The 19,929-nt window shown below is 40.1% G+C and overlaps 1 protein-coding gene across 3 annotated transcripts in view; it reads left to right on the forward strand.

The window, feature by feature from the left end:
* Positions 1-19,929, forward strand: part of LOC109042504 (uncharacterized) — an 88,303-nt gene that overhangs the window by 64,502 nt on the left and 3,872 nt on the right. The window contains exons 1-3 of one of the 3 annotated variants that reach the window (XM_072301898.1): positions 4,970-5,363; positions 12,298-12,435; positions 17,951-19,869. In XM_072301898.1, the coding sequence (XP_072157999.1) occupies positions 5,356-5,363; positions 12,298-12,435; positions 17,951-19,634 (1,830 nt within the window). In that variant the 5' untranslated portion in view covers positions 4,970-5,355 and the 3' untranslated portion in view covers positions 19,635-19,869. Of the gene's footprint in view, positions 1-4,969; positions 5,364-10,990; positions 11,204-12,297; positions 12,436-17,950; positions 19,870-19,929 lie in introns of those variants that run through there. The other 2 variants (XM_072301897.1, XM_072301899.1) reach the window with 2 other exon arrangements.

Genomic DNA, 19,929 nt, shown 5'->3' on the forward strand with positions numbered 1-19,929 from the left:
TTTTAGAAAAGTCCTCATTCTAGAGGCTGACATTTTTTTTTAAAAAAAAAGTTAATTCTATAGTATTTCCTTCCCCTGCTTCTCCTATTCTATCAATTTTTATTCTTAAAAGCTGGAAAAATACTTCACCGCGATAATCCACATAGAGTTAAAGATAAAGGGGGAAACATAGCATCCGAGAAATTGCCTCCTTATTAAACAGGGAAAGCCCCAATCCGAAATTCCCACCTCTAATCGGACGTATTACACGAACGGCCGAACGATTTACGTTCCAAAAAAAAAGAAAAATGAAAGTGCACCAACTCCCTCCTCTACTTCCATCGTTTCCTGGGGTCACGATGCTTGACCTTTGATCGGACCCAGTTGCGCTTTTTCACTTCATTGGATATCCATCATAGTCAGTGCGGCTAACCTAGCATACCTATGTGGTTGTGGGAGCCTTTGGCCTTTGACCCGAGTCTGGACGGTCGCACAGTGGATCGGGTCACTCAGAGAGGTCGGGCATGAAAGTTTTGACTAAAACTCTAAATTTTGGTGTTTATTTCGTCACGTTCTACATTTCAAGGGATGCTTTTGTGAGAAATTTTTACGAGGAAACCAATGGAACCACTTTTTGAACCTCAAAGTTTTGTATAAACGGAGTTATGAGCGTTTGAAGTCTCCAAATTTCGTCCGATCTCTCCCATTGACTCGATCCACTGTGAGTCGCGGCGACCAACTGCCATCGCTCTGACCGCTGCGATGTAATTCCCGCCGTGTTTTTCTTCGTCCACCACTATCGCCGCGCTGACATGACGACTCGACGCCCGACTGACTCTCCCTCTCTTTAAATCGGGTCGATAACCCACTTCGTATTACATAAAATTGTCAATTTATCACATTAATTGAGCGGATAATCGCACCGAAACACCGCCGGCACCGAGGCGCGAGAGACATACCACGGCGAAAAATCTATCACATCGTGTCGTGCTGTGGAAAAGCGCCGTATGATCACTCGAATGTTGCCAAATTTCTGAAAAATGTATTATTTTTATTTTTTAGGAAAACCGTGATTTTTTTCAAACATTTTTTTAAAATACGTTGTTTTAAATTGCGGAGGGATTGGGTCAGTTGCGCTGGTGTTTTAATGCTTGATTCTTGCAAGTTAAAAATAATGCGGTCCATCCGAACAGCTGCTCTCTACGTTTAACATTAACCAAGATTTCGCACAATGAAAAATTCGGTTTACGACGTCATTTACCAGAGTATTGATACCCTTGGTTTCATCCACCTTGGCATCAATCAGCGAGCTACACATTTATACTGGTTACCCAACGTGGAACTTGGATAAAAGAAAGGCAAGGGTGTCACTACCGCGGTGGATGACGTCATATGCAGAATTTTTCAAAGCGCGATATCTCGCTCAATATTGAACGTAGAAAGATGCTGTTTGGACTATCTCATTATTTTTAGCTGATCTACAAGAATCAAACATCAGAACTTGATTTTGTTACCAGTGCAGCTGCCTCAATACCTGAAAAATTCAAAGAGAGTTTACAAGTTTTCCGTGAAACCTTCACTTATTTGAAGAGATTTGGCAACATCTAAATGCAAATACGATGTTTTTTTCTTGGACGGCGTATCAGGCGTGGCGTTTGTTCAGTGGATAGACGTTGTGGCGCCATGAGGAAAAGCAAGGGAACACTCAGTATTATGAAACAAACTTTCATGGGAGGAGGATTTGTGTGTACGTTACGGTACGTTACAATGAAGGAGGGAGGCAAGAGATTAGCTTTAAGTTTGGTTCCAAAGCCCAAAAAGTGATGAATTTTTCGAGGAAAGATCTTTTAACCACCTCTCATTTGAAATTTGTAGGAGTTTCTTCTTCTTTAGAAGATGGAGTTTATGCGTTAGAAGTGAGTCACAAGGAGGAAGAGGGCAAAAAAATGAAACAAGGCCTCGCCTAATAATTTAAAGTAATCCCTAGACTTTTTATATTATATATTATATGTCATTGCTATACCGACGAGCTTAAATCTTCGTTATGAAATTCCTACCTCCTGAACGCTCGCCAACAAAGAAAGGAAAACTCACGTTAATTTTCCAAAATACCTTGGGTCTTTTCCTGGGGCAGTAAGTTTTTCCTGCGTCTAGGATCAACTTTCAGGTTCAGTCGCCTTGTTGTCGCGATATTATGCCTCCACTTTTCCCCGTTTTCTTGAATAATAAATATATAATCGGCGGAAGATCAAATAAAAATTGGTTTAATTTCTCTCGTCCAGAAGGATGGTAGATAGTGCGCAATATTTTTATGAACTTAAACTTTGCGTGTTGTCATTAGTGATATCTTGCTCTCTTTTATAGACATTCCAATTTTATTGCCTTTTAATCCTCGAATGACCATAAATGATGCGTTCAATTTAACTACTGGCTTAAGGCTGATTTTTAGAATGACGACATTTTTAAAACTTTGCAGACCCTTAGAGCCTGTTTGCTTTTGTTCATGCATGTGCGCAATTATATGTCGATGAATCTGGAAAAAAAGGCTCTCGAAAAGTTGTATTCGCTGCCTTACGTTACACCTCTAAATCGAATGCATCTCCTAGCTTAAAGCAATGAAGGATACGGGCATGATTCATTCTTTCACCCCCCCTCTTCCACTGCTCCAAAATCACCCATTGCAGCATATTGCAGTACATTTTTGCTAGGCACTCACGTAATATCATTTGCGCATTTAATGCAAATGCTAGATCAGCTTCCACAGAAATTCCACAGATAATGCATTTTAGTCAATCAAAGTAGTGTGTCCTTATTACTCGAATTCTTTCATATCTCGTATCAGCTTTTTATGTGTCAGCTTCTCGTGATATGGGTAAAAAGGTCGAAAAGACCGAAAATGGTCAAAGAAATGCACATGTAAGGTTCGTATGCCCCTTACGTCAATTCTCAGACGACTTTGAGGGGCGATTCCGCATCGTATACACAGCACTTTCTTTTCATGTTATGATCTTTTGTCATCCATCAAGTGCTCTTAAAGACACACTGACAAAAGGACACACTGAACAAAAAACGTTTAAATTTGTTTCATTTTGGCAGGATTTGCTAATGAATACATTGGATTGATCTTATCCAGTCATTGTCAATTTTAATGGCACATTCTTTCTTTTGGCTTAAATTCATTTACTGCTCTTAAGAGGATATATGACCTATTAAACTTGGCTTTATTTTTGAGACTCCGGCTGATTTTGATCCACCCAACCAGGTTGTTGATTTGAAATTATAGTAGATCTAGTTATGACGTCATATTTTTTGCGCATTATTGCCACAATATGGTAAGAGAGCAAGAGGGAAAAAAATTCGACGCAACATTTTTCCTGTGTGAGTCTGAGTGCCCACGGAACTTGCGTAGTTCCTTCAAGTGGCGATTTGAAAAATTTCAAAACAAGCACTATCATCCGCATTCCTGTGTCAAATCTATCAGTCATTCCACTTACTCCAATAATGTAATCTCTTTTTATCTTTGATTCATTGAGTTTTGTTAAAGGATGTAGTATGTAATTGCAATTTGAAATACGTAATACATATGAATTGATCATAATAATAACAGATATACATTCACGATCAATGCAAACAATACAAGATCAGACTGCTTGCTCCCAGCTCTACATGTTTCCGTCATATCCTCACTTTCTCTCAAGACATGTATCCTTCGGTTCATTATATCTTTCAGAAATATTCCCCAAAGATAACTCTATTTGATCGCAGGTATCTTTGATTGACCTTATCTTTAATAGTTAAATAATCATCACAGTGGAATTCACAGAATGTGTCGAGGAAAATGAATGAAAAGACTTCTAAGTGCTCATTCTGAAGAATAAATTTTCTCGCGTCAAATTTGTCGAGAGTTTCTCTTTGTCAAATTTATAAAATGCACCGGCCCTTGACAGGTTAGCTTCATTCTTTCACCAACATCCGTATCCAGCAAGTTGGGCCACTGAGAGTTAATGTGAAAGGATTAAAATGCTTCTTTATTCTCATGGAAGGTAAATGTCAAAAGTGTATCATTATTTTATTGAGTGTGTGTTTTTTTCTTTTCACCGCGTGTGAAAATCGTTCAAGTTTTACATCGTGTGTCCTGATGGTGTTATTTGCCTCTACGATTAAACATCTCATCGCAACCCCAGGATACAATTTTTGTATGAAATTGTTTTTTACAATTTTGGGCTTATTTTCTCTTGCATTATTCCCACACCGAATCAAAAACTTTTAATAACACGGTGATAGTATTTCAATATTGATGGATGCAGCTAGTGGTGGAAAATTGCATATCATTTAATTTTTCATCAGTGAAATTATTATGAATGAACGACTGAATGAATGGTAGGTTGGTAGATACGTTTATTTGGTGCTTTTAACATTTGAGCCACTGAATGAATGAAAGAAGAAACAGAATCAAACTGAAACCTTCCACCCTTAGAGATCCACTCACATTAATAAATCTCGCATGGAACAGCGAAATTCGGCTACAACTATGACCACACAGAAGAGGTGTTTTTGCATAAACGCTCTTTTGAAGGCGCGCATTCCTCCTTCGATAGGACGTCTGTTTGACCCTTTCAGAGGACAACTCAAAACTTTCATATCGTCGCTATTCACTGCGCCAGATTGCTCTGAAGGCATGTTTCATCAACATACCGCTCATCAACTCGTAGCTCATTTTCGCGAGAAACATGGCAAGCGCTGTTGATAAGCTAACAATCCAGTGAGCGTGAGTCGGAAGTCAGGCGACAGGAAACTCACAAACAGGGATGATTAGGGGACGAATCACTTTCCAAGTCAGGCTGATGTAAAGAAATGGCCGAACCGAGAGATGCATCATAAAGCCATCAAACGCGGGAGAGAGACCGATCGCTCACCTACCTAAAAAGGTCGCATTCGTTTTCATTATCTTATCAATGGACATAGCACTCGGCTCATTATCAACTGTTTTCATAGGAGCGTTAATCCAGCTTCCCTGCTCAATCGACGCTGTTATTCGGCTCAAGCCAGACATCGTCGAGTTTCGTGCTGTGCGTTACCGCGACTGCTTTCTTCGAGTTTTCCGTCAAAGCTGTCTCTTTCGATTCGAACCGCGTTCCCGATCGCTTTTGTGGCATTGTGCGCGGGTTTTTGTGACGGTTAGTCCCTCGGTTCGCACCATGATCCCCTTCATTTTCAACCTCATGACGATGGTCAAGTTCTCGCGAAGAAAACACTTAGAACATATTTTCGTCTCGATATTTTGAAGTTGAAACCGAGTTTCGTCTTGACCGATAGAGTTTTGTTGGTTCTGTGTTGTGATCACTCGAATTGGATTAATTTTTCACGTTTGACAACATGAGCGGGTAAGCCTTGATTTCTTTGTAAAAACAGCTTTACCGAACATATCTCCGTATACAAGCACACGCTATTTTCTTAATTTCTGCTTTATAACATGGCCTCATGGGCACCACTTTTAGTGCTTCTCGTTGATATTTTAGCGGTATGCTTGTTTTCCAAAAACCTCCCTTAATCGTTTGATATTTTCATGCGAATTTGCTGCGTATTACGTGATAGCCTGTCATGGACGCCAGTTTAAATCACTCCCCTTCTTTAGAACCCTGGTCAAAACCCTTTCATGAACTGTATTTGCAGACTGATTTTGGCACTGCAGCACAAGTGTCCCTCGCAATAGTGATTTTCTAGCATTCCTCGGTGCGATATTGAGGAGTTGTTAGAATTTCAGTACCTGATTTTGTGCAGTGTGTAAGGTTAAGTCCTCTTTTTTGTGCAAATTAGCTAAAATTCGACCGCCAAAACCAACATGTTTCATGTTACTGATTTTAAATACCATGTTGCTCAGTTTTGCACGAATGAGATGGGTTTAACTTTATTTGCACGCTACTTGTCACGTTTTTGCGCCCAATCATGAATTTTGCGACACTGAAATCATTGGTGAATCTAGCAAAATGGCAACGTTGTTTTACTCCATTTAAACATATGAGAATGTATCGACTCTTATAGGGGCCAGATGCTCAAACAAGAATCGATTGTTTAATATAGGTTTAAATGGAGGAAATCCGGCGTTGCCAATTTGCTGGATCCGCCTCTGACTGTTTTGCAATCGTCCCTGTTCAAAAGTAGTTTACTTTTCATCGGGGAGTACCTTATGTTACTACACCTGAACCCAAAACTGCATGACCTTTGTGAAGCGTCCCCTCGAAGCAATCCCTTTCCTGGCCTCTGTCTGATCGTCGACCAGGCTTAGAGTCACACTTGATCGATAAAATCAAGTGGCAAGAATTGATGTCCTGGGGGATTAACTCGTCTGTAATCGTGCACTTGAATTTTCAGTCTAACAGGAGGAAAAACTGCGATAGCAGCAGTTCCAGTACATTTTCAAAGCGTGGCATTAATACATATTATACACGACATCCTCGAGTGTTTTTGAGATATGGGCACTTGTTCAAAACATCATAAGTTCATTATCGCGTTTCCAAGGTGTTGAAACCTTTCATCTTTAATCCTGCGTAACCTTTGCACACGCTTGTTCAAAATACTTCAGCAAGTTATGAGTAAGAGCTAAAAGAGTATTTGGATTAAAGAAAAAACTTCCTTCAGTAGTGTGAGATTTTTTTTCCTCAAAACCTCAATAAAATGTATCATGCTCCAATAAGCTGGTTCCTTCCCACTCTTTGAAGGCTCCATTTCATTGTGACTCATTTTAGCCGAAATTATTGATATTTTATGCAAACTATTATGAATCATCGCGGTGTAGCTGAAAAATAGGATCATTTTTGTGAGTTATATAACGGTTTCGTCCCTATAATTTAATAATCATATCGACGAAACTCGCGCTTATCTTTAGTGGTATGGGTTGGTTATCTCTGCAAAAATATCTTAGCATTCCAGGGCCGATCAATCAGTCGTTATTTGTATTTGGACCGCGTTAAGCAGATAGGAACAAAGCCACATCATAGCTTTTGCCAAATTTAACTGGGCAATTTAATTTTTCACATGAAAACGATCGTACGGGTTTCTGAGAAAATTTCAGAGAATTTTTTGCAAAGTATATGAAGCAAACTTATAAAAATTTTTGAAGGAATCCACGCAAACGTTCTCTCGTAAAAAAATTAAATTGCCCGGTCAAATTTGACAATAGCTGATGTGGCTTGGTTCCTTTCTGCTTAACGGAATCAATTTTAAATAGAGTCCAGCCCAAGCCTCTGTTTGGGCTTGATCTTTGTTGCCAAATTCAAAGAAAACAGATGAAAAAATTGCCCAATTTTTGCTTAAGAGCAGAGGAAGTAAATTTTCCACCCTAAATACCTTTACTCAAAGAATTTGTAAAAATTAAGTATGTATACAAAATTTACGCCACGGTTGACAAATGAGTGGTTAAAGAAAAAAGGGATCAGTAATTAAAGGTCTGTATACACAGAAAAAAATGTAATGCTATCAACAATGGTGCTTGCATGATTTTTATGATTTTTTTTAACGTAAATATTCTCCGAGTGTAAAATTAACATTCTCTGCAACTAGGGTTTTTATAAAACCCACGGTCAGTATAGAAAAATTACGAAGAAACCTGTCTTTTTTACCTCGTGTACAAAGGCATGCAATTTCAAAATTGATTGTGCGGTCCAGTTATTTGGATGCCACTTTTCGCTTATGCAATAACTCTATAGCCGTTCTTTCCTATACATAAATTCCAACACGTGAAAAATTTAATCCATGTTGAGTCATGTGAGAATTATTTTTCAGCCGAGAGCCGGTGCAATTGCACGCTGCTGACGCAAATGAGCGCGATACTGATCTTGAGTAGCACCGCGACTGAAAAATCCTGGTCCCGCGGCCTGATTTGCGGAAATATTCGTTTGAATCTTCTCATAAGTCTCACATTTTTCATCTCTAAAGATTAGCTTTGACGGAGACCGCTACGATTATAGTCACTCGCGTTGCAACATAATCCTTTTGGATACGCGTGTGGCCTTTGAACTATGACAATATTGTCGTATTTACCCATCTTCGAGGAAAAATTCTTGACTATCTGCAGCCAATTATGTGCGGTTTTTAGAATTATCTGCAACATGCACAGTATGATTTAGATTCGAAGAAAATTGAGAGCAGAAAAACTTGTGTGTAACGGTTCAACCTCTTTCGAAACAAGAATTCCTGCATTATAGAGATCTAACCTTTTGTGATGGTTTCCCGCGCATTTGATGAGTCATTTTTCACTATTATTGAATTGAACGAGATTTATAACATTATAAAGTCAGTACCTAACTGAACTCAATTGACCTCATAAAAAAATAATAATGCCATGCTCCGTTTAAGTGTAATGTGCATCAATTTCTAAAGTCAGTGCTAAACTTAAATTTTAGCGGCGCAAGCGAGCAAAGCGAGCAGTATTAGTAATTTTGATCCATTAATAGAGAACTGGCGAAATCTCTACACGAACAAAGGGATGACATCGACCAAAGGTCAAAAATAGTAGGCTCACTTCTCCTTGCAGCTCTATTTGTCAGATGCAGCATTCTGATTGGTGGGAAGGACAATTAAACAACGCTTAATCTACACAATAAATCTTGGGCGGATATACGTATGTGCTCTGCAAACAGATATCTTCCGCCTCCATTTAGCTCGATACTCAACTTGTATCTAAATTTTAAGGTGTTGTAATTATCCCACGGACCGAACTGGACGCGAGAACCGTAACTTTAACTCGCGATTTCGGAGTAGCTCGTTGGTGTAATACATTTTGTTCTATGGATTCAAGACATGAGACTCGCTTGCAAGAAAAAAGGAAAATTGTTATTTCATCGCTGCTAAATTTTAACTGTTTTCATTGGATTTTTATCGTTGGAAATTGGTTCCCGAAAACGTCATTTTAAAAATCGGTTTGACTCGTGACGAAAAGATGTAAAATTTTTAGGCAATTATGGCGTTTATGCAAGGCATGTTTAACTAAAGACGGTGGATTTTCTCCAAGAACGATCGCCTTTATTAAATCGTGCAGGGACTGGAAACAGTATTTAGGTACTTCCAGTCAGTTACGCTCTTACAACAGAAACAACACAACAGAAATAAAGTATCTGCTTTCTCGTTCGAATTTGCGTAGGTTCTTGTCCGCAGAGCAGTCGTTGCATCTCTCTTTTCGAAGACTTTTAAAATCGATCAGTTTGCCAACCGTTGGCTCCAAAACGTGACTTGCAACGGTGACCCAATTAATTGCGAGTGATATCGCGTTGGAAGAATCTACCTGCTTACAAAAACAAACTTTCCAGTGGACGCTTAGGTGTCAACGAGGTCAATTTGTTTTGGAGCCACGATTAAGGATTACACCTCCCCGATTTTATCAATTTCCAGCGCATTCCTCAGCTCTCGATACACATGTTTAGACCATAAAACGAAGGTATCTCTCCTCGGCCTACACGAAGTGCGTCTGAGCAAATAAATCCTGTCGCCCTCTTCATTTGATTTACAATCGTGTGTATTCCAATCCAAACAAAGACGTGGATCGTGGATTATGTAACTCATGATTTTTATTTCTCCGTCGAACTTCAGGATGAAAGTTAAGGCTCTTGCATTTTCTATCCCTTATGGCGCATCTTCTCTCTCTCTCTCTCGTAAAATTTCCATCTTTGTTTTCACCTACTCTCGTCACTTGTTATTGCAATGGACGACTAGACTTTATTTTCCTACCTATCTTTCAGGAAGTAACTTCAGCGATGATCAAATTATTTATTGCTCATCTACTGTTTTCATCAAATTTTCCTCCCGGAAATGCAAACTCGCATAATATAGAAAAATTTTCTTCGATTATTATGATATCAATTCTGACATAATGCACTTAGTGGCAATTGTGCAAGTATCATTTGATCCACTTCAACCTATTTCTTGACCTGCGCATGCCACGTCTCGTATGTCCCCTCATCTCGAATTATCATAGAAAATAATCGATCGCATTTTCGTCCTCGTTTTTTACTGACCTCGGAGAGGGGTTCTGAAACCACCTTTCACATGATTTATGACAAACTATGTGAAATCCATTCTTCCAGTAAGTGTAGGACTGCATAACGGGTTATTCCAGTCACAGTTGGATGAATGATAAATGTTATAATTCCCGAAAATCACTTTTACAATAAGTCCCTCAAACATGTCGTCTTACCCTTCACCTTTCACTGATGATATTGACTTAAAATTAGTCACCTAAATTGACGAGGTATTTCACTGAAGAGTCATCATCCTACCTCTCCCCTCACCCTCATGCACTTCGCGACCATGCCTGCATGGGTGCGACTATTTCGGAGACTATCCCATGCGTCATGGCGTACACAGGCGTGACGTCAAATAGGTACGCGATTATGATAGCAACGTCGATCGGGCGGTACTCTAAGCGGCGTTGCCATTTGACGCCTAAAATGCTTTAATTCTAATTAACGCTATACGACTTATTATCGCGCTGATGGAGCCGCGTGGCGTGGCCACCGCAGATCGCAGGTGTATCCATTTTGGGCCACTTCGTCGCTGCGTTATGTCAGTAATACGATTATGGAGTCTGCAATGCTTGACTCCGCTGCAAGGCTGCCAAACCGTCTCATTTAATGCGCGAATTTCCATTGAGAAAGCGCTGACTTTTCCGCATGAGTTAGTAACATCGCCGCGGGGAGTCAATGGGTGTCAGCAACACAGCTTTGCCGGATTGTGCAGTGGGTGGTAGAGCTATAGCGACATCCAACGGGATATATAATTTAATCGAAAACAATGCGATGATGTTGATTGGTTAAGGGCAAGGGGGGTCAGGTGAGAACCGAGAGTGCAACCGAACGAAATAACGGAAACTTGAGATAATGTGAATTGAGTTAGTAAATACTACAAGTGTTCCGATAAGGTATCGAGCTTCAGGGTGTGGCTGGCCGTCTCAATGGGTTTCAATGGAGTTTTGAGCTCCTTCGAGAATTGCCCGGGTTTCTGCGCAGTTCAGGCTACTTCTTTTCAGTAACCTCGCATGAGTCGTGTATTTCATAAGTTTTCGGACCGCACGACCGATCGCACGCTCTCTGTGAAGCCTCTGAAATTACAAACCGTTAGTGTCGTCTCAACCGAGGTCGAGGTGTTTGAACTTGGTCACTCAAAAGCTCTGAACAATAATGAGTCTATCGATGAATAAAACCAAATCCGTTGGATGGCTTGCCATATCCAGGTAATTTTGATATGCTCGTTGGACTTGTGATTTGTGTTGGGATCGATACCGGATTGCAGGTACCTGAAAGTCTAAAGTTCTCCAGACACCGAATCAGCTTTCTCTGCCTCGCTGTATTCGATTTCAAACGGTACCGGAAATTCAACGCTCAAAAGCAGCTTACGTATCGTCTGGTCTTAGTAAGCTCAAATCCACCGACTGGTTTTGTTGTGTCTTCGAGGATGCATTGCATCGAATGGACCTTTTGGATGAGCCAGGAGTTGTCTTAATCATTAATGCGTCCTTTAACGCCTTGCTTGCCAAAATTTTGAGTGCCAAATCCAAATTAGATAATAAAAGTCATAATTTTATTCTAAATTGAAGAGGGACCGTCGATCCGCTCAAATTTCACGGCTAAGAATGTCAATGTTTGGTTTTGAAAAGTTGATTTCGAACATTTTGGGTGAAATTTTTTTGGACATTTTGAACATTTTTGGAACATGTTTTTTTTTTAACATTTTTGGTGAATCGCGTGGAGTTGTAATTTATTTTAAGCGTCCCCTATTGAGCTTTTTGCGACGAGGAAATGATTAAAATTCGAGGCTCTGGAGCTTTTACACCAGAGCTTTTCTGTCTTCAATTTTTAACGGTCTATCCATCTGAAATTGGAAGTATTTATGCTAAAAAAAACTATGTGAAAATGCATAAAATTGAAAGGAAGTATCTGAATAGAGTTTGTGTGCAATACATAGTTCTTTCCAAACTTCATTCATCTACACAAAGCTCGCTTTAGCATAAATAGGCACGTCCAATTTTAGAAGACCCCATGCGTTTCTGATGTGAATGTATGAACTTTGGCGTTCTCTCAAGAATGACCAAATTAATGTGGGATGTGGCTAGTTTAGACAATTACACAAGGAAATGTTTGTCGTTGTGTTTCCTCGCCAATTCTACAGGTTCCGTCCGACTCTTGTTCTTTTTTACGATAGTCACGCTCGTGTGAATTTTATTCCTCTGAATCCAGCCTAATCTCAGCGACATCGCTGGCTCATGTACATGCAATTATGTCCCCGCTCGTTATGGCTCCCCCCTAATTTCCGGATTTTTATTTTCAGGTTCAAACTGCGGATGGCTTCCGGCGAGGATCATCTCAACATTTTACTCATCATCATTTTCATCGTCGCCACAACCAGCAACTCACTCCTCCTCCTAGTTTTCTATCGCAGACCATCCTTACGGACACTATCAAATAGGTAAATAACAAGCAATGACATTCCGTAAAAATATTTTGAAGCCGCCTTGGTCATTCTAAAAGTTTTACACATCATGTATTTGCACCTTCGAACTCCATCGATACCAAACTCAGCACACGAGGGTTTTGACTGCCACTGGGAAAAAAACACATTAGATCTAGAGTCCAGACTCTAGAAAACATTGACAAGAAAAATACTCTTGATTCAATCGGATTTTTGCTTGAATCAAAACGAAATCCGCTTAAATTAAGAGGCTTGGTTCTTGATTTAAGCTAGATTCTGATTGAATCAAAAGTACTTTTTCTTGTCGATGTTTTTAAGAGTATAGACTCTAGATCCAATGTGTTTTTTTTAGTGCGCCTCGGTCATTCTAAAAGTTTTCCACATCACGTATTTGCACCTCCAAAGTCTGTCGATACCAAACCCAATACACGATTGTTTCGATCGGTTTTCCTAAAGATTTAATTTAAGATTTTACGAAAATGCTCACCCTATTTTATCGCTGTTAGTATAAGAGGTTAGTTCGAGTTTCTTGAGGTGTAGCAGATCAGAAAAGGGAAGATACCAAGAGAGATCCAATTTTCAAAAATTGAAAAAAATTAAATCTACAGAAACTTATTTTTACAAAAAAAAGAGAAAAAGAGGAAGGAAAAGAACAGATGCCATCAAAATTAACTAAAAAGGGGGTGGGAGAGTTTACCAGTACCTATTTACTGCGGGTAAAAAGTGTTGCTACACTGGAAAAAAAAGTAGCTTGGATCTAGATTCCAGACTCTTAAAAACATTGACAAGAAAAAATACTCTTGATTCAATTGGACTCTTGCTGAAATCAAGAACCAGGCCTCTTAATTTAAGCGGATTTCATTTTGATTCAAGCAAAAATCGAATTGAATCAAGAGTATTTTTTCTTGTCGTTGTTTTCAAGAGTCTGGAGATCCAAGCGACTTTTTTTTCCCAGTGTAGCTCACCACAATGTGGAAAACCGTGTAAACCCTCCAACTATTGCCGCATGGAGGATGCCTTTTAGCCTACCTCAAAATTGAAGGCGAAACAGCAGTAAGCGTAGCCTCTACGCCTCCCTCATGCCAGTTCTGCTCCCTCTAAATTTTCAGAATTAAACGCCACTAGTTTAACGCTCACCGTATTCCTTTGAATCGGGAAGTCGTTTTTCGCGGTATATCATTCGCCACTCGTGGCTTTTTTTACGGAAATTCCGATAGCGAGGCGTTACAGGGATCTTTGGTCGGACGATCCGTCCGCGGCGTTACACTGTAACAGGTGACCGAAATTCCAACCTCTGAACTGGAAGCTGCCATGAATGACTAATGATCACGCCTCGCGGCAATGACCGGGAATTAATGACCATATATGGCTCGAATCGGATGCTATCGGACACTATCTACTCTGCTCTATATCTCCATCGATTCCGCCTTTCCTCATCGCCGGTGTCCATCGGACGTGTGTTTTTGCAACGAGCGACCTCGCAGCTCCCGATTTCGCGGATTTTTAGCTGAGATCGTATTTTTCCAACGTGTCGATCGAAAATTTGCACCCGTAAATTTTATTACTCAGATTGTAAGTCGCCACACCACAGGCCGGTTTTTATTTTATTCAAATGGGCACTTAAGTTTTCTGGTATTCTAAAGTTATTTCATCGCGCGTTTGGGCTAAAGTCATTGACCGGTGAAATAGATAGCTAAAGTTCTATAGCTCAGACTCAAGATGGGCATCGCGTTTCAGATTTTATCAATGACACTTACGCATGATTGGTGATGGGTCGTTTCCAAAGACAGCCGTTTTGGATATTTTTGACACTTTTTCAAGCGTGTGATAAGCTCGCCTCCACTAGAGAGACAAGTTGTATCAAGAGTGGTTCACTGTTGCAAAATTAACGCACATTTTACCGCGATTCACGATCTTATTCAGTTAACAGTCATCTTATTTCTCACCCAAATATTTTGAGTTTCTACATTCAGAAAAAAGAGAGAATTTAAAGGACAGGGTCTGCGATTTGCAACGGCAGCGGGCTGTCACTATCTTGCCCCTTGTTTCAAGAATAATTTTCCATAATTTTCATCGTCTCTTAAAGTCAGGGCAGGGGTGTGTTTTTCGCAGATTATCTGTCATCAAAATATGTTACTTTTTTCATCTGGTTTTTGACAGCCTATACGCATTTGTGACTTATTAAACGCAAATAAATTAATTCAAAAGTAGGAGAGGAAAAAATTCGGCAAACCCCATTTCAGCTCAAAGTTAACTATATTTTGCAATTAGGAACTACAATTTCTGGCTCACAATCAGTTTAGAGACAACGTATGTACCATTAGTTTCCCTACGCATATAGGTGTTTTTGCAAATAAGCCAGAAATCGTAGATCCTAGTTTCAAAATGTAGTCCAATTATGTATATCTTATTTTTGAAAATGACACCCGGAAAACTCCAAGTCTCAGCAGTGGAAATTTTGGCAACCGTATAAAACGGCGGCACTTCTGTCTGTCTGGATGACAGCTCGGAAACCGTTACGATCCGACCAGCTTTTGCTTTATCAGCCTCCGACACTTTAATGTACTTGAAATTTGTATTTATCTGCAATTAATTAGTCTCATCCTCAACTACATGCGTGCCACTTCCCCCCGCGACGGGAGTTCCCTCCCCCGAAAATTCCCTCGCGATCGCGCGGTCTCGTAACAACATGCTTTCGAAGCATGCAAGCCATGATGTCTCCCGATGTACTTACCTATCTCCTCCACCCAACCGAGCCAACGTTGTCAAATGTACCTGATTTTCTGATCAACTCTTCTGGCTTAGCCGTATCCCTTGACACTTTTTGACACTCCTTGAAGTGTTTTAGTAGCCGCTCATTTAAAAAAAAAAAAAAAAAACTGTAACGCTCTAGGATCTAATCGCAAGCCTGCGTTACGGGTGCGTTACTGCGTTACAGGTGAAAGGGAGAGTCTGAAGTTGCGTTTAGCGATACTAGTGCTGATTCTTTGAATATTTAAGAAGAAAAATTAACGCGTTGTGGCAATTCACCATTCATCATTACAAAACGTCATGATGAAAGGGGAAGATTCAAACAGAGCGTCGCATATTTTCAGGGGGGTGCCAGTCCGTGTTATGAGAGTGATACGGGGAAAAGAGGGATTCAAAATGCCTGGTTTGTACGTGACGTATTTTATGAACGGCCATTAATGCCAGTCCGTGTTATGAGAGTGATACGGGGAAAAGAGGGATTCAAAATGCCTGGTTTGTACGTGACGTATTTTATGAACGGCCATTAATGCTTGAAAGTTGCGTGGAATTTAAATTTAAGTAAAATCGGAGAATCTCATGAAAATGTACATATCGCATTGGTTAAAATTGGTGCGATGGACTGGAGTTACCGGTTCTTGCCATAATTTTCTCGTGAGTGGATATAACTTTTCGTGATCTTTTGTAAGAGATTTGACAGCGTGAGTGGCGAATTAAATAAAATTGATTTTTATCCTCAATTTCTCGTGGGTGCAGGTTAACAGCTTATTAATCGGCTGTGCAATCTCTCTTCCTGGCCGTTGGTCCAGTCATCTAAGGTCAACTCTTTCTTGAAATCTGCCGCAGATATTACACTACTGCCTAGATAAGAGACAGCACCGTTCGTAAGTCCGCGCTCCTGTTAGGGCTTTCGATCTGACCTTTTAAATTCTTTAGTAATTTCTATCGGCACAGCTTATTTTTCTCATCTCCCCTCGGAAATTCCACAAACATGATATCACCCGACCCGCCGACTTTCAGTCTACTTCGATCGCCGATCTTACGTGATACCCTCAACTTAAAAGTCCAGTAATTGAGCTCAATTGGAGCATTCCCATTTTTTAATTCGTCATTTTTATTTTTCAATGTTCAACCGGAAAAAACATTTCGTCCTTGCTAGTGATTCCAACAACAACTTAATTTCCCCGCTTTTCCGGTGAATTTCCTTTGAAAATATTTCTTAGTTTGAAATTATCATTTAATTTCCATCTTCCGAATAATATGAAAACATCTATTGAATGAGAGTAGTTTCCATCATTACGTTGGCCAACGCAAGTCTTTGTCAGCGCGGATATAATTTCATTGCAGAAATCTCCGTGCTTACAGGGAGCTTAACTCAAGCTCAAAATTCAATTTTACTTGTTCTAATTTTTAAAAATTTCATTGAGCTAGGTGTGTGTACAAGAATTTGTAACTTCAAACCAATTCTCGTGTATTTTAATACATAGAAATTGCATTTTTGGTGCCATTTTACGAAATATCGATCGGAGTCACGGTATCCAGGATCTGAAACACCTGAATTTAAAAGAACGAAAAAGGGAATCTGCTTAAATTGGAATCTCTCCCTAGATCTGGTTCAATGATAGAAAGCAATGATATTCTTGCATTTCTGTGCATAATTCTACAACGAAGGATACTGAACATAATATTAGGAAGATCAAGTTTTTAAAAAAAAGGAGTATGAAAAAAAAATTAAAAAAGAATTGAATAAATATATTCATTTTATATAAATAAAATTAGTATTATTTTAATTATTTATTTAATTATTTTATAATTATTTTTTATTATTATAATTATTTGGTATTTTTATTTTGTATTAAATTATTTTCTAATTATTTATATTTATTTTTTTTATTTTATTTTTTATTTTTAAATTATTTTTTTATTTTTTTAAATTTTATCTTCATTTGTATATTTTTATTGTATTTTTTTTTATTTTTTTAATTATCTATCAATTAATTTTTGTTTATTTTTGTATATACATATACATATTTTTGCGACATTGTATGAGGGCGCATTCCCTTATATTGATTGGAGAAAATCATCTGTTGAGAAACAACAGAAAGGAGAACACCTGAAACAGTGTAAAAGTGTCCCCTCCGATTTGCAGCACAGCATCTGCCTGACCTCATATCTGAGTTCTACGACCAAAATTACACAGGGATTGATACCTCACATGACACTATATGCGCATTTTAAAAAACCGAAATCCCAGAGGCCTTATTATGGCCGCCATTTTGAAATTTAGGCATTTTGGGGGGTGTTCCGGGGTCGGACCGAGGTAAACTTTTGGTATGTTGTTCAGGAGGACCTACTGATGACGTTTACATAGGAAAAGTTTGTTCAGCAATTTGTTCCGGGTCAAATTGTGTTTCTCCCTGACTAATAATGTTTAACAACGTTGTCACAATATATCTAAGATGAAATATTTATTGAAACGTTTTTTAATAATGTTCCAGAAACATTTCTAAAAACGTTTTGAAAATATTGTCTAAAATATAATGTCAGGCAACATTGCTGAAACATTGCTTAAACGTTGCTGCTTTACCTTTACAAAGCAATATCATCAAATTCTCTTTCTGTTCTGAGACTTCTAAGAATGCTGGATAAAAACGAGGGAGATCGATGTGCGTGGATAGAACTTGCAAGAATCACTTTTAGATTTGAAGACTTGTCGACATGATTTCAAAAATTCTAATAATTTGTTTTCGTTTTTCTGTTACAGATTCGTAATCAATCTGCTGATAACGAATTTGGTATCATGCTGGACCCTTCTACCCCTAATTCTAGTCGACAACATCTGGAGCTCGGAGCAGCACCAGTTAGCTACTATCTTACAAGATGGCGCGGACGGAGCAAACCCGGGCGCTCTCTACGCTAGCATCATGTGCTACGTGAACCAAGGGATCTCGACAGGGCTCTGCGCGGCCAGCATCCTCTCCATCCTCCTCATCGGGATCGACCAGTACCTGGCCGTCGTCGACCCCCTCCGATACCACTCCCGCATCAACCAAAGCCGCTCCGGCTGGATGATCGCCGTCGTCTGGCTCGTCTCCTTCCTCCTCGGGCTCCTCGGGAGCCTCATCCAGAACAACAAAGCCACCTTCAACGTCTGCGCCGCCCGCCCGGTCGTCGCCGACCCCGGCTACATCGACACCGTCAAGGCCCTCTTCTCCGTCATCTACTTCCTCTGCATCTTCCTCGTCCCCTTCGTGAGCATCTGCATCATCTACATCAGCATCTACACGGCGGCCCTGCGCAATAGTCAGCGCGCCCGGAAGAACGGCTCCAGCTCCGGGTACTTCACGCCGCCTCTAGTCATGAACCAGATCACGACGAGTTCCAGCGACAACAGCTTGAACACGTGCGCGAAAGACACCAACCAGCTGATCAAGGCGGCCAGCAACCCTAGCTTCGCCCCCGGTCAGCTGGCCAAGGCGAACGCCGCCGCCGCTGGTGGACAGGACTCGGAGCTCAGCGAAGTGACGGTGCCGATCCTCCAGAAGCAAAGTTCCGTCGAATCGAACATCATCAACTTCACCGCCCCACCGACGAAGCCCGAGTTGGTTCACTCTTCGACGAGGTCCAGCCTCAAATCCACCTCCAGCTCGCTCGTGAGCACGCTAAAGTACAGGATATCCAACGCCTCCCTCTTCAGGTATCGCGAGGAGTCGAGAGCCGCCAGAATATCAGTATTAGTAATCATTATGTCCCTCATCTGTTGGTTACCCTTTAATCTAATCCTCTTAGTCAATTCGTCCCTCTTCAAGTTCAGCTATCAAATACCGCATTACTTATTTATACTAAGTTTAGTCTCGCTCGTTCTCAGCGCCATCATCTCGCCCCTGTTGTTCGCTCACCGCAACAGGCGGATACACAACGAATTGCTTAAGATATGTCTAGTTAAACGTAGTAATAATTTCTACAAAAAGTGTAATAACAGACATAAAAAAATTAACAAAAGTAATTTTAAGTTGAAAACTAACTACAGTCAGACCGCGTTAGAGATCTTCAACAACCACTTAGACAATAGTAATATCTCCGAGCATAGTCAATTAAGTAATAGTAATTGTAATAAGAGTTGTAGTCCTGACGAGAACTCCAATCGAAGTAATAAGATGAGTTTCGATCTTACCAACTACTTGAACAACTTCAAGAACAAGTTCGACTTCAACCACAAACGTGATAGTATTATATTAGATAGCGACAACTTTAAGATTTACGAGGAGAAGTTGCTGCCCAGCTCGAATGTAAATTCTCATTTCATTCAGATCCCTGAGGTGGCTCTAGATATCGACACCAGCAGGAGTTCTTTCTCCAGCGGGGGCAGTGGATCAAGTTCTGCCTACAGGACGCTGTCTACTACTTCCATGAGTGATATAGTCGAGGACGAGCCTCACTCTCCTTAATAACATAGTTGCCAGACCATCTCATTAAATCGCCGGATTTTGCATCGGACTCCGCTCGAAATCCCCCGATTTCCCCTAAACTCTGGTAACTATGCGTGATACTTGTTTTCGTTCTAGTATTCTCTCTCTTCATTTTTGGCAACCTGCAGTTTACCTCACTAGAGTCGCCGTTTCCTTTGGTCATTTGTCCTTCTATTTATCTTTTCACACCATTTTTATCCACGCGTTGAAAACAGTGGCGTGGCGTGAAATGCGATATATCGATTGTTATGCCATTTAAACGTATGGTAAAGAA

This window comes from Bemisia tabaci, chromosome 6 (genome assembly GCF_918797505.1).
Source record: "Bemisia tabaci chromosome 6, PGI_BMITA_v3".
Taxonomy (NCBI): domain Eukaryota; kingdom Metazoa; phylum Arthropoda; class Insecta; order Hemiptera; family Aleyrodidae; genus Bemisia; species Bemisia tabaci.